General features: G+C 54.8%; 1 protein-coding gene across 2 annotated transcripts in view; it reads right to left on the bottom strand.

Moving 5' to 3' along the window:
* The window catches only part of LOC122387564, a 63,180-nt gene that overhangs the window by 36,846 nt on the left and 10,756 nt on the right, over window positions 1-15,578 (bottom strand). For both annotated transcript variants that reach the window (XM_043377886.1, XM_043377885.1), the window contains exons 4-5: window positions 8,267-8,393; window positions 3-220 (exon numbers count right to left, since the gene is read on the bottom strand). In XM_043377886.1, the coding sequence (XP_043233821.1) occupies window positions 3-220; window positions 8,267-8,393 (345 nt within the window). The remainder of the gene's footprint in view (window positions 1-2; window positions 221-8,266; window positions 8,394-15,578) is intronic.

Here is a 15,578-nt window from a genome sequence, read left to right as displayed (position 1 = left end):
ACCGTCCGATCCATAGGCGGCCGGCTGGAAGCGCAGGTAGCGGGTGTTGGAGTTGCCCCACTTGGGGTTCTGCACGTTGTTGCAGTAGCCGTTGAAGGCGCGGTACTTGCGCGGCTGGCAGGGGAAGTCGACCTCGACGGGGCAGGAGTCGCCGAGCACGGTGCCGCGCACGTCAGCGGTGGGTAGTCCGTAGGTGATCTGGTCCTTGTCCAGCTTGTGCCTGCGGGAGAACGGGTGGACGGCCAAGGTAAGTCGCCGGTGATCAGGAAACGGAGCCGGGCGGTCTGACGGGATGCATTGTAACGGTGTAAGATGGTGGGCTGCATATATGTATAGGAAGTACCTTAATTGCACCTTGCCGTAATTTACATACAGGAAGATCGTATCCTGAAGGTCGCAGAGATGAACTTCAGGAAATGTATGGCATTCATGCTTTAAATTAAGCCGCAGTAAAGCGTTAATAAATCATGTCGATGAAAATCCTTGTCATGGTTCTGTTTTTATTTTATAAATCATTCGAGCGCTTTTTTGAGTCACTGACATGTCTGAAGCACTATTCATTGATCGCGAGACAGCCAGGGCCATAGCAATGGTCTCGAGGTCGGCCTGGACCAAGAATGTGCCGGGAGGGTGGAGATGTTTTGTGTACGATTGAGGTCGGTTTTCGAGGTGAAATGGCCTCTCCTCGAGACAGGCACGCTGGGAACGCCGAGTCACGGTACCGGGGTTGAGGGCGACGGCTTATTAGTATCACTGGAAGACTGTGGAATGCACTTCACCTGGAAGATGAGGTTACGCTCTGATGCGGGAGGGCGGACGGATCAATAGAACAACCAGCAGAGGCACAGGACGGAATTTTATTACATAGATTACAGGTATGGCCAGATATCATATGTGTCATTCGTTTGTATATGCATAATAATCCTACGACATTAGTTCATTTTTATTTTCCTCTTATCGACCCCACTTCTTCATTTATGTCATATAAATTAGAGATTTTGGCTCTCTTCTCAAATTGATTGATTCACTGAAGCGAACGGAAAGCTTACATTTAAAGTCTTTACATTTTATCTTGATCATGAACAGTTGAAAAGTTTCCCTTTTTATTAAACTTCAACGTAGTCTTTTATTGATGACATTGCCTGGCCGCAGAACGAACGGGCTCATATGCCGGCGTTGAGGTCACAGAGGCGATTTCAATGAGGACCATTATTCTGCAATCAGATGCGCTATGGGATCCAGCGCCGCTTGTGACCGGGCAGTAAATTATCCGGTGTCATGCCCCCTGCTGAGTTCACTATCTCATCTACCCATGTTTCTTCCTCTGACAAGGTTACAGCTGGTCCGATTCACGCCTCGCACGTCATTAATTCTGCACATGCATATGAGAGCAGCCACGACGTAAGGTGAAACGGTACTCTTGTGTATTTATTTTTACTTATCGACAATTGTAAAAAGTCTCACACCGTAGAATAATGGTCGGCGAGCCATGTCATTAAAAAATTATCACCGTCTTTCGGATCGCGCGATGCAAACACTTGATGCAACATAATGGTGCAACCAACCCATATTTGTTAATCATGCCCTCGATTGTGCACCATCTTCGGCCATAAAAATTGAATTAAATTTTGTTACGCGAATTATATAACAAAATTGAATGCGTGATACGAACCAATACAATTGCAATGGTGCGCTTTGGATATTTCTTTTTTCAGCCCAGCGCAGCAGTACCGGCTTCACACAGTGATCGTCCTGCTTCCTCCGTGCTCCGCCATACTGCAGAGTGCAGAGCCCTGCGACCACCGTGCCGTGAGGCTCGCTCTGTCCGTCAGGCCGGGGCCGTCCGTATCATCACGCGCTGACCGACGGCAGCTGACCCGAGGACAGCCATAGGATGTACCGGCCGGCCTTGCCCCCGTCGACGGACAGCCATCTCTTGATCTCCGTCTCTCCAGCGATGGACGACAGGGCACAGTGAGTACGAGAGTGACCCAGGGGATGCGGGAATTCCCTCCCCCGAAACAGGACGGGACGGGATAAATAATTATGTAACTGAATGACAGGAGTGTCAGTGTCATATATCATCAGAGTGAGATCATATGGACTGTTTCTTTGGTGTATTTACTATGCATTTCAGACCCCATGAGACCCTGTTTTTTGGCGATAATTTATTTAATATTTGTCCAATTTGCTTCAACTTTTCACAGTGCACATTTCAGCTCAAGCGCCAATTTTCGTCAATATGGTCTCTTAACAAAATTTTAAATTTAAGGGTACTTGTCGTTGCCTCGTAATGTTAAAATCGGCTCCGTAAATCCGTCAGTGGAGTAGAGGCTATCCGTGCGTACGCGTGACGTCACAAACACGTGACCATTAAGCTCCGCCTTCCCGGCGGACGGGGCGGTGACCTTGGCCGGTCAGTCGGCTGCGTGGAGCGGGCGGCGGTGGCTGCCGCACCGGGGCGGCTCGCATGGAGCGTAGCTGCCGTGCAGTTGTCGTTGCAGCCGTAACTTCATCGAATGAGCAAAAATAAAAAGCGCGCATAAGTAACGCACTAGCTGAAGCCCTTGACTTTGTATTTATCACAAATGCAGGTACACCCTGTTTAGTCACAAAAATATATGATTCCACACAAGATTCGGGGCTTCTGAAAACGCATATAAAAGACGCTGTTGATTTCAAATGATTGCGTAAAATTATGCATCAGGTCAGACTACGACTACGTCTAAATTGCAAAAAAAGAATGTGTTTCTTAATGACCGTTCTCGTATAGTGCTCAACCTTCGCCTGCCACCTTCCTATTTCTTTTTGTGCACGTCTTAACAATATTACACACACACAGCGATAAATGACAATTCTATCACACGACACATCACGCTTCTGCTCCACCCGGCGCCCCGCACCGCTTTACGAATCACGAATACGGTCGTCTCGCTTGAGTGATGCCCCAGGCAATCGGCCGCGCCCGCGACATTAGTCTTCATTCTACTTTGTTGCTTTCTGCGCCTTCCTCAGAAACATTCACTGAAGCTGCCAAACATATCAATATTTTTGGGTCATGTGGAGGCTTACGCATGATCTCATAGGTAATCGGGTATAGTGACCTGACCCAACCTGACGATGAGATATAGGTGCAACCCCGGCGTAAATAATTGCCCAGAGTCCAAGAGTTCAACTGTCTTTTCTTTTACGGCCGTATCGGTCTAATTGATCCTACCTTGATTCTGAGGCCAGTTTTACCAACAGAAAAATAGCCGCCTGCCGGAAATTTTCGCCTTAAGACCGCTTTGCATACGGAGCGTAACGCGATGGGCACGTAAGCAGATAGGGCTTTGCCTTTTACGCTCCGTATCTGAAGCAGTCTGCGCAAAAAAAAAAAATCCAGCAGGCGGCTATTTTTCTGTTGGTAAAACTGGAATCTGATCATTATGAATATTATGAGCTGGTTCGACGTTAAGATATCAAAATATGGAGAAGAGGACACCACTGCCCTCGAACGGATAATTTTTGGGCTTCCGTCCCGAAACAACTTTGCCAGCTCCATTTGTCTCCAGTATGCGGTCCTGCTGCGACCTCTCTGCGGTGCTGACGCCGACTGAAACGGCATAGACCCATCGCAGTCACGGCCAGTGGGCGGAGTCAAGTTGGGCCCAGCGTAACGTGATTGGCCAGCGCTCCTATCCAATCCGGTGCGGCAGCGAGCGAGCCTCTATCCGGGTGCAAAAACTGATTAACATTACGAGCCAACGACAAGTGCTCTAAATTTTGATATTTTGTTAAGAGACCATATTAGCGAAAATTGGCGCTTGAGCTGAAATACCGTATGCCAAAATTTCAAGCTAATTGGACAAAAACTGGAGAAATTATCGCCGAAAAACAGGGTCTCATGGGGTCGGAAATGCATAGTAGGTATATGTGTTATTGTGTTGTACCTACCTCCTTGAAATGCCTGTCACTTGCTGTATTTGCAGTCTGGAAAGGCTACCGTGCTCCAGTCACATTGCTTTCGTGTTTTCTGCCATCTCGGCTGATTCGCCAGAGCTGCTGTCCGTTTACGACCCAGCTCCCACCGGAGCTTTCCTTTGGGGCCGCCCGGGGCTGAGCAGGCTCAACTCGCCGCTATTTAGCCGCGCCTCCGAGAGGCCAAATTACATCAACAGCTCTGCAGTTGGTGCTCGTATTTACGGCGGCGCGGCGGGTCGACCTGGCGGTGTCGAGGTCAGAGCGCTCCCGCCGTCCCAGATCGGTCGGCGGCGCGCGCTCAAGGTGCACAGGTCGCGGCTGGGGCGCCGGCAGCTCGCGGCCCGAATACCTGACACGGCTCGGTAAGCGGAGACAAACTCTGAGCGGCGGCAAAACACGGCGAGCGCGGCGCGGCGCGGCGGCAAAAACGGCCGGGGGACGTCTCCGGCTAACGGCGCCGTCCGTCAGCCGACACCGCGGCCCCCGCCGGCGGCGGGGAGGGGGGAGGGGGGCTAAGAGAGCCGATCATCCGCACTCCGCGGGGTATGGCGGGGCTGTTACGAGCTGACGAAGCTCCCCTTCGGTGAGAGAGGCGGAGCCATGAGATCGCTGGACGCAAGAAGGTGTCATGAGTGGACGTGACCGCCGCTGGAGATGAAGAGATGGCTGTGCGGCGGCGAGACGAGGCCGACCGGTACATACATCCTACTCGGCTGTCCTCGGGTACACCGGGACACTACCGTTGGCCAGCACGTGATGTCACGGACGGCCCGCCAGGACAGAGGGGACCGTGGATCACGGCACATTGCTCGTGCTCAGCGGGCTCGGTATATACCTGCCTACATGTGGAATAGAGAAGTGCCATTTCGCCACTTTGAAAATGACGTTTAGCAGTTTATTGCAACCAATTGTATGTTAAGTGCGATCCACGATAGATCCGAGCATCGTTTGCTTTTAATAACTCAACTCAAATGTAACTCAATGTTATGTTATGTAACTCAAAGTTTGATTCAACGGTTCAACGGTTGAAGCCGTTGAATTTTCATTTTTTCTATTGTGTTTTATAGGTAGTAAAATAATCGTCAAACATTAGAAAACATGAAGCAAAGTGTCACAATCAAACTTAAAATTACATATAAAAAGTTAAAGATGCTCGGATCTACACCTTTTGTCAGTTTATTTCGGTACGTGCGCGTCCATTTTAGACCTAGCGGATTCTTTGTAGACATACCGCAAGGCTATGTATCAGTATAGCATTGCATGTCGGCCGTTTATAGCGGTGATCGGCATTAGAGCATTTAATTTCGGCGCAGCAGCAAAAGACGCCCGGTTTCGGCGTGTCCGCATTGTATTTCGGCGATGCTGTTGGAGATTGGAGACGGCCGCACGATATTTAGAACAGCAGCAACCAAATTCGGCGATATTCATTCAATTTCGGTGGCTATTTGGAAGCAAGCAGAGACTTCTTGCTTACAAAATTAGCTTGTTGGAGCATTGTTATTCAGTCAAACGTTTTTCAAGGTGTTTACTGTTGCCACTGTCGCGAGTCGCGCTGCTCGGTGGGGGACTGATGGCTGTCGTCTGAGAATAAATCCGCGGCCAAGGAGGCGGCCGTCTCATCACTCGAGACCGCGCTGTCGAAGGCATCCGACGCAGCCGGGAGCTTACCGGAGCCCTGAGGCCGGCATCTGACCACCGCCCGGACGGTAGTCGGCTCTGAGACGGCATCCAGCCGGGTGGCAGCCACCGGCTGTCACCTGCTGTCGGCTTTGTCCGCCACACTGCGGCGGGAGAGGCTCGCCCAGTCTCGGCGACATCAAGGCCACGGCGGTGGCAATCTGTTGTCGAACTGCGGACCGCCGTACAGCGTTGCGAATTCCGGCTCAAGGGTAGTGGCAGCGAGTGGCCAGCGTCGTCATTGCGCGCCTGTCGCGCTGGGGCAATGTCGCCGCGAACCAACATCTGGCGCCCGGCGCCGGCCGGTCCATTTACGAAACGTGCGCCGGCGCGGCCGACAGCTGTGGCCGGCTCGGCCCACTGACCCAGCCGGCCGGGAGAGGAGTGTCCTCCATTACCGCTGCAGAGGCCGTATAAATCATCTCTGCACTACGCCGGCTGCCTTCAGGACCGTTTCTCAATGGAAGGCGCGGGCGGGGCGGGCGGGGCAAGCCGGCAGGGCGGGAGCCCCCTGACGCGCCCGCCCGCCCGCCGGGTCCCGCCGGGTCCCGCCGCCCGGGGCGTGCCATGTCACGGCCGCGCTGCGCCGCAATCGCCACAATGGCCGAGCGCCGCTCCAAGGCCGCCAAATCGAAGAAAGCCGCGTCTGCAAGAGCGCGCGGATGCAGGGTGGTGCTCTCTGGGTACGAGGGCCGGGCGGTGTTACGTCACATTGGCCGGTGCCTCGGCAGTCGGCAGGTCGACCGTGCCAGGGGCAGAGGCCGACCGGACACTCTCATTAGGGGAGTCGACATCTGGGGCAGTGCGGCGGAGGTCAGCGCGTGACATTGAACTGGTCATCCCGCCGCCACTGACACGACCGGCCGAGATGTGACTATTACGGAGGCGGCGCCGGGAGTGTGGGGCGACACGACTTCCAGCTACAAATGGGTCATACGACAACAGTCAACGGAACTGGCTCAATTTTGAGAGTTTAATTATTAGGACACAACTAATGTGACGGTGCTTAACTTATTCTCCTAGACACGTCCGAATCTATCTCCAAAAGAACTACAATCATGGAATTATTCTGAATCGGCCAAACAGGCAAACATGTAGGGATCGCGAATCTAACATGTAGTGACCGATCGTGTGATCAATATTATTTGAATAGTGATGGCAAGGAGTATTGACCTCTGAAACTATAAAAGATAACGCGATTGTGCGCGATAATGACAAACATAGTTATACGGTTTAGCTTCATCGGTGAAAGTACGGAGCAATATTATACATAGGTATATAAATATTTTTCGCTGGTGGACGAAAATGGAAATCCTATTAGTCCAAATTGCCAGATTAGCACACTCGATTCTCAGTTCTCACGTACCTAATTTAGGAGTACGCTTGATTGCACATCTGACCCATCTAATGAATCTATGAACCCAGGGCGATTTTATGAAGTTGGCACTGGCCAAAATTGGGACAGACGAATAATTGTGATCGGAAATATTTCGCAACTCAATGCCGGTCTTTGTGCAGTTGTGCGTACCCCTCTGATGCTGTCGGATCGCACAGACAGCGAATGGGTCCATTTGTCTTCTGCGATAGTTTAGGCTGCTGGCTGGCTCCCGCACTATCCCACCGTGGGGTCATACAGAGGCAGCTGGTGTCAACAAAGGGCCCACCGTGCACGCTGACTGAAAATAGCGTCATGTGGAGCCGCCACACATAAATCGCACCAGAGCGAGGAACAAATGGTTGGCTGAGTGCCTACTCGATGGCAAGCTCCCGACGGTACTTAAGTACCTATGTAAGATGTCGGTCTTCTGAACCTTCTAGCTGCAAGTTCAACTAAAGGGACGTCTTCGCATTTCGCCGATCATTTTTTGTAAGCATTTGCGCCATGCTTAATTGCTTTGCTTTTTTTAGGTACGGAAGGAGGTATTGATACCGGTACCGTACAAATTGTGGAACTCGAAACGTAAACGGGTCAATACAGAAATTTGAGTCACATCTTATAATCTTTCCTCGTTATTGTTTGTGTTGGTTATATTTAGGTTCTTTATCTAAGTTTTCGATATCTCATCTTTTTACGGATATGGCTGCTTTTGCCAATTAAAGGGACCCTCCCACCTTCAAAAAAAGTTAATGAATTGGCATGAAAGTGATGTCGCTCGGTTCAGAAAGAGCAAAAACGAATATCTACCAAATTTCATCGAAAAAATATTCACCGGTTTTCAAGATATTAGACTTTTACTTTTGTTTACTTTTTGGGATCTCCGCTGTTCCTAGCGACTTTATTTGAAAGTGCGGCATTTGTTGCGCGCAAAGCAGCATATACCACCGCGTGCTACCAAACGTTTTAGTAAAAGATTTAAAATCGTTAGTTCTCCGCTGACGTCACAAATTCTAAGGGGGCATACCAATGCATTAGCCCCTTAGAATCCGAAAACTGCAAGTTTGAAATTCGATATCTCCGAATTAAAGCATTTTTCGATGTTGTGAGTGCCCAAACCGGTATTTTCAGGCCATGGCCACCAATTTGGCTATCTCAACTCAAATCTAATGTTAAGGTGGGAGGGTCCCTTTAACAATCAAATACTGGATAAGGAGACCCGATCGGAAATGCTTCTAGATCTTGACTTACTTTTCGGCGAGGTGTTTGGTGGCCTCCTCGGCGATGTAGGCGATGCGGGAGATGTTCTTGGCGACCACCTTGATCTTGTGCGAGGCAGCCATGAACCAGGCGGGCGTTCCGGGCACCAGCCGCGATCCTGGAAACGGGCACACAGCGACGGGTCATGACCCGGCGCAGTCGGCGGGGGGGGGAGGGGCACCACTCCAGCGGAGTAGAGCCAGCCAAACCCGGCGCAGTCGGCGGGGAGGGGATGGATGCCACCCTCGGGGAGCACCGCTCGGCGTAGTCGGCGACGGCGGGATGGGATTGGGGACCAACGTCAGAGAGAGGCACTCGGCGCAGTCGGTGGGGAGGAGAGCCAATCTCGCGGAAGAGAGACCGTGAGCCCGCGGAGAGCCGACGACCACCCATCGCGCTAGTCTGCGGTGAGGGCACATAGCGAACGCTCAAGAAACGATGCATGCCCAAGAATGTCAACGACCCAGAGATGGTGTGAAAGTTCGTTAGGGAGAGTCGTGCAAGAAACTAACGCCAAGGGAAACTAGAGGCCTTTGTTCTGAAAAGCATGGTATGGGCGAGCTCCTGTCGTAAAAGTTTATTATTAGATTTGGTCCTGGCTTTACATATACTGAGCCTCGACTGGTCCAGATGAATAATTAGGCCACCGCCATACATGCATTGCAAATCTGGGCTGAAATGGGGCATATCAGCAGTATCAGAGCTGGCCAGCCCTCGGGGAGGCGCCGCCCCGTCTCCCACGGCCCGCGCGGCCCAGGTGCGAGAGCTCACCTTACTGATACGGGCGGGTTACCCTGGTTTTATATCGCAATTAGAGGCGCGCGGGCTCGGGTGCTGAGTTATGGGGTCAGCAGGAGCCTCTCCGGCAGCTGGCAATGGTTATATGTGATTAAAACAGGTCACCGGGGTCCATTGAGACGCTGGCCAGCAGGTCCCGGTCATTTGCATTCTGCGCTGACCGCCCCTCCCAGTTCCCACGGCCCGAGTACACGTCCGAATCTCCGACCCCGTGTCTGGTAGCGCCGAGCAATTTTCATATCTCCGAGATCATCAAATCAGAGCAGATGCCCTGATTTGGCCACACGGGGCGCGGCAAAGGACCGCTCTGTGGGTAGCGACGACAGCCGCTGCCGCCTGCAGCGCTGCCAGCTAAGTGGCTCCTGACGTCCGGCGATACCGAATGGCTCTCCATGGCGGTAATCGGTGCCGGCCAAGGTCGGGAATCACCGTCCGCGCTCAGTCGGCCGGCCGGGACGCCGCCGCGCCGCCGCCCCCGCGTTGTGCAACCGACGCTCCAAATAATTGTGTTGGTATCGGCCGTGCAGCGGCTGTAACCCAGTTGCGGCACGGCGCGCGGGGCCGCCGTGATCGCGGCGCGTCCGATCCCAGCGGCGGCGGAGGGTGCCGGCCGAGCCGAGCCGCCAGCCGCGCTCAGCCACCCCGCCGGCAGTCGGCAGTCCGCAGACGGCTCGGGAGCCGGTCCGGGCGGCCTTGCTGCCGACACGGCGCGGCGGCCAGGGCTGCTGCTCGGCAGATGAGCCCGTCTGCCTCCGAGCGGGGTTCGGCCGCGCTGTCCCCCAGCCGCTGACCGGCCGCGCTGTCCCCCAGCCGCTGGCCGGCCGTGCTGTCCCCCAGCCGCTGGCCGGCCGTGCTGCTCGGCCCAGCCGCTGACCGGCCGCGCTGTCCCCCAGCCGCTGGCCGGCCGCGCTGTCCCCCAGCCGCTGACCGGCCGTGCTGTCCCCCAGCCGCTGACCGGCCGCGCTGTCCCCCAGCCGCTGACCGGCCGCGCTGTCCCCCAGCCGCTGACCGGCCGCGCTGTCCCCCAGCCGCTGACCGGCCGTGCTGTCCCCCAGCCGCTGACCGGCCGCGCTGTCCCCCAGCCGCTGACCGGCCGTGCTGTCCCCCAGCCGCTGACCGGCCGCGCTGTCCCCCAGCCGCTGGCCGGCCGCGCTGTCCCCCAGCCGCTGGCCGGCCGCGCTGTCCCCCAGCCGCTGGCCGGCCGCGCTGTCCCCCAGCCGCTGGCCGGCCGTGCTGCTGGGACCAGCCGCGCCAGCCGCCCGTTACCGCCGCGCCGGACCGTGGCTGGACCGCAGTCTGTCCGTCTGACAAACAGTGTGGTGGGGCGGCGGAATCTGGGGGCGCGAATCCCCACGGGACGGCTGTCGCCGGCCCGACAGCCCGCCGGCTCAGCTCGGAGACGAGCCGCCGGGGACGGTGAAAGTACCGCTGAGCCGCCGGACCGACCGCAGATGTTCCCGGCGGGGCGCCGTCACCGCGCCTCCAGAGCCGTCACCGCGGCCCGAGAGCCGTCAATAACGCCCGAGAGCCGGCCACTTGCAACCAACGGCACGAACTGAATAGTCGGGCGAAGGAAAACAACACCGCGATGAGTTGGACAACATTGCCGCTGGCCTAAACGTGCCATTGGTCGATTAAGCTTTCCGCTCAAGTCACGAGCAAGTTCATTGAAATGCTGCACGTAACTAGTTTATTGGCGCACTAACTCGTGCATTCACTACAAGCAGGCAATTCGGCTGTAGACATAAATAAGGAACAGGCATGCTCCATGGGACGAATTCAATGTCTCGTTTAAGGGAAATAACAATTTGGATCAGTGAGGGCGACGCCCACTGGGCCTTGAATTGCACGTTTGTTCGAGATGAAGTAACTTGGATGCCCGCGGCTGCAGAGCCGCACACAGGTGTAATACGTTAAACGGAGCATTAACCCGTTATATGTTCCGCGACTCGATAGTCTGTTATCCCCCGAGTAACAGAGAGTGGGCCGACCCGCCAAGGCTGGCCGCACGGCCATACAACGCCCCTCTCACGTGTGGGGTGGTGCCAAGAGCCAGGGGCGCCGCCACCACTACGTACAGTACGTACACTGTACGTAGTGCAATTTTTGACTTGGAAATCCACTACGTACAGTACGTACTGCTCAAAATGTGAAAAATAGTTAATTTATTTAAAAAAGTTTTTAATTACGTTTTTTTGAAAAGTTTTTTAATTGAAAAAATCACCAAACTTCAGTTTGTTTTGACCAGTTTTGACATACCAAAATTACATTTCATTTTGTACTGCTAAAAAAATAAGGTACGCTCTTGTTGCCATAACAACTAGGAAGCTTGGCGGCTTGGCTCAACCATGGGAATGCACCGCGCCGAGCAAGCGCCGAGCGTGGTGTACCCGGGCCCAGTGGCGGCGGAATAGGGGGTGCAGGGGGTGCAGCTGCACCCCCATCGAAAAACATGGGGGTGCAAACATATCTTTTTGCACCCCCAAAATTCGTACAAGGGGCCCGTCGCACCATCCAATACATTTTCTCTTGAAAACCAGTGATCGGGAAGCGAACACTGATGTGGAATCATCCGGGATGTCCAATATGGTCAGGAGCGCCCCATGCTTAGTCTTTGGGGCCCCCACACCGACTAGAAGTGTCCCGAGCCGCGTTTGGTGCTCCACGCGGCATCTGAGGGCCCCCACGACGGCCTCAGAGGGCCCTTTTATGACGATCTCTGAGGGCTCCCACCTGAGGGCTTTGTCCCCTGGGGCCCTACTACAGCCACTAAGGGCCCTCATGACGACCGCTGAGGGTCCCACAGAGACTCCAGGGCCCCAAGGAGATTCCAGGGGCCACGCTGGCCTCTGAGGGCCCCTATGACGGCGTCTGAGGGTCCTTACGATGATCTCTGAGGGCTCTCACGACGAACTCTGTCCCCTGGGGCCCTATAACGACCACTGAGGGCCCTCATGACGACTGCTGAGGGTCCCACAGGACTCCAGGGGCCCCACTGGCCTCTCAGGGCCTCTACGACGGTCTCTGAGGGCCGTCGTGACGGCCCTAGACCCAAGTCAAGTCTGAGGGCCCATTTGGCTTCAGACGGCCCAGCGACGACCTCCGAGGGCCCCAACACAACCAGGCTGCAGGGGCTATGCTGGCATCTGAGGGCTCTGCAACGGTCTATTGAGGGCCCTAACAACGATGGCCTCTAGCGGTCTTACCAAGGCCTCTGAGAGCCCTGCAAAGGTATCTGAGGGCCCATGAAGACCCTCAATATGGCCAAGGACCCTCATGACGACCTCTGATGATCCTCTCGAAGGCTTCTAAGGGCCCTCACAACAACTTCTGAGGACCCCAGGACGGTCCCTGAGGAGCTGAGGGCCCTGACGACAACCTCTCTGGGCCCTCACGATGATCTCTAAGACCCAACGCAAGCTCAAAAGACCAACACTGGCGTCTGAGGGCCCCACGACGGCCTCTGAGGGCCTCGACGCAGGCAGGCTCCAGGGGCGATGCGGACCTCTGAGGGCCCTCTTGACGGCTTCTAGGGCGGCTCAATGAAGGCTTCAAGGGCCAACGCTGGCCTCTGAAGAACCCTACGACGGCCTCGAAGGGTTTCAACTCAACGCAGGCAGATGCCAGGAGACATGCTGGCCTCAGAGGGCCCCGCAGAGTTCAGATTCAGAGGATCCAACGACCTTTGGGGTCTTACGAAATACAAAGGTCTCTGAGAGCTCACGCAGGCTCCTGGAATTCCACACTGATTCTCAGGCCCCATGTCGGCTTATTGAGGCACTTTATCTGCTCTTGTTGCCCCGTCGCCGGCCTCTGAGAGTCTCAATGTCGGAACTTATGGGGCCATGGGCTCTACACCGGCTTTTATGGCCCCTACATCGACTCTTGGGACTCATGACCCATGAAATATGGGTCTAAGCGGCTTCTAAGAATCCCCATGCTGGTTCTAGTAGCCGCCAGCCGAATATTAGGGCTCACACGCGAGCTCCTGGGACCTCGTGCATACCCTAGGGGTCTACCTGCCTCTAAGACTCCACACATACCTTTGGGGCTCAAACGCTTGCCCCTGAAGGCCCCACTGAGACCCCTTTCCTCTATTCAGTCCTCCATACCGGCTCTTTAGGCTAAACATCGGCTCCTGTGGCCTCCATCCCGGCTTTGGAGGGCCTCTATGCATTTTTTTTTTTTTTTTGGTCCGATGCCGGTTTCTGAGAGCCCTCAAAAGGCTTTCGAGCCTATACTGCCTTCTGAAACCTTTCAGCAACTTTAAAGGGACCGACCCTGATCGGAGGGCTCATTCAGTCTGGGGAGTCGTGTAGGTCTCTGGAGGAGTGGTCTCTGGTGGATGTGGTCGGTTTCCAAGGGGATTCTAAACACGGCCTTCTTGGAACGGTCTCGTAGGGCCCTCAATGGTCCACTGCGGATCCAGAAAAGTGGTTTGAGACGCTGCGGGTGGTGGCTAGACTAAAAGATTAACTGATAAAAAACTAGCGGCATTTGCTTCTTTATGCTTTCATTATTTGAGACAGGTAGGTACACTGCAATTTCAAACCTTTTACAGAACTTGTGTGTGTGGGGATAGTTTTCCAAAATCTTCGTCTTTCATAAATCATTAATAATCACACAAAAAACTGAAGGGGGGCCCAAAACTTCCAGAGGGGCCCCTCGAGAAAACTTTGCACCCCCATCCAAAATTACCTTCCGCCGCCACTGCCCGGGCCTCGGGAGAACGGGGCCCGGGTCCAATCCAACCGGGGGCCCGGGCCCCGTCCACCCGGGGGCCCGGGCCCCGGGGCTCCATCCACCCGGGGCCCGGGCCCGTTCTCCCGGGCCCGGGCCCATCCACCGGGGGTCCGGGCTCCGTTCACCCGGGGCCCGGGCCCCGTTCTCCCGGGGGCCCGGGCCCTGTTCTTCCGGGGGCCCGGGTCCAATCCACCCGGGGCCCGGGCTCAATCCACCCGGGGCCCGGGCTCCGTCCACCCGGGGCCCGGGCTCCGTCCACCCGGGGCCCGGGCCCCGTCCACCCGGGGGCCGGGCTCCATCTACCCGGGGCCCGGGCCCGTTCTCCCGGAGGCCCGGGCTCCATCCACCCGCGGGCCCGGGCCCCATCTACCCGGGGCTCGGGCTCCATCTACCTGGGGCCCATGGACCCTCACCCGTGGTGTCCCAGTAGGCATTTCTCGAAGCGGGCTCGTCCGATTAGATTAGGACCTCTCTCCTCCCTCCCTCTCCCTCTCTCTCTCACTCTCTCTCTCTCTCTCTCTCTCTCTCTCTCTCTCTCTCTCTCTCTCTCTCTCTCTCTCTCTCTCTCTCTCTCTCTCTCTCTCTCTCTCTCTCTCTCTCTCTCTCTCTCTCTTCGCTATCCCAGAGCGGGCCCCTGACAGAAATTTCGGGGGGGGGGGGTCAGCTGACCCTCTGACCCCCCCCCCCTGGCTGCGCCACTGCAGTGTAAGTGCAACTGTAACTACATACATCATTCTGCAGACTGCAATCGGTTCGAAGCCAAGGGAGGGACGGCAGGGACAGCCGTCTTTCCCTTGGTCAGCTGGGTGTTTATTAGATCATTCGTTTTACTCATTTTGTATTATTTTTAATGAAAATGTTGACTTCTCGACAATCAGTGTGACGAATCCGGAGAGTTTTCAGGTTTTGGTGATGTTATAAATAGGCACCTTGGAACTTGGGAAAATTTTCATCCCACCCTGGGTGTCGTGCCTGAGCCTACCACTAACCTGCATGCGGGTGTACGTAGTGCTCATAAAAGCGTGGCGGCGCCGCTGCCAAGAGCGGGACGTTCCAACGACCATCGCAGACCGGATCCTCCCCAAGCACCTAACGCCCCCCCCCCCTCAAACCGCACGGGCGCCTGACCCGCCCGTCCTCTCACGTATACCGCTATCATTCCGCAGACAATGCTCAGGTTCGTGACTGCGGTGGCAGTGCCGGCAATGCTAGAGTAGTTACATCATGGAAGGTTTTTGATGATAGACGGATGACTGTGCAGGTTTCTCTGTCCAGCTCAACGTTGCTGACATTAGCTTATAAGTGGGCACTGACTGGCACCGTTCTGTGAACTAGCTGGACAGGCATGGTGTTCACAGAATAGCATAGTGTTCACAGCATAGTTCACAGAACGGTGCCAGTCAGTGCCCACACCATAGCACTCAACATCAACTTCTTTACCTGACACATAACCTGTACAAAGCATTAGACCAAAAAGAAGACTTTACTGCAATATATCTTGACATATCAAAGTATTTCGATAAAATTTGGCATAAAGGACTACTTTTCAAATGTAAACATGAATTCGGTATCACAGGAACACTTTTGGAATGGTTTACATCATATTTAAAAGACAGGAAGCAACGCGTTAAGATAGGCAATACATTTTCGACCACTTCGACAATAAATTCCGGCTGCCCTCAGGGATCCGTTTTGGGGCCATTGCTTGCGCTCATGTATCTAAATCAATTATCAACTCAAACTCAACAAAACATATTACTTT

This window comes from Amphibalanus amphitrite, unplaced genomic scaffold (assembly GCF_019059575.1).
Source record: "Amphibalanus amphitrite isolate SeventyFive unplaced genomic scaffold, NRLGWU_Aamphi_draft 000289F_arrow, whole genome shotgun sequence".
Taxonomy (NCBI): domain Eukaryota; kingdom Metazoa; phylum Arthropoda; class Thecostraca; order Balanomorpha; family Balanidae; genus Amphibalanus; species Amphibalanus amphitrite.
This window is presented reverse-complemented; position numbering and strand designations above follow the sequence as displayed.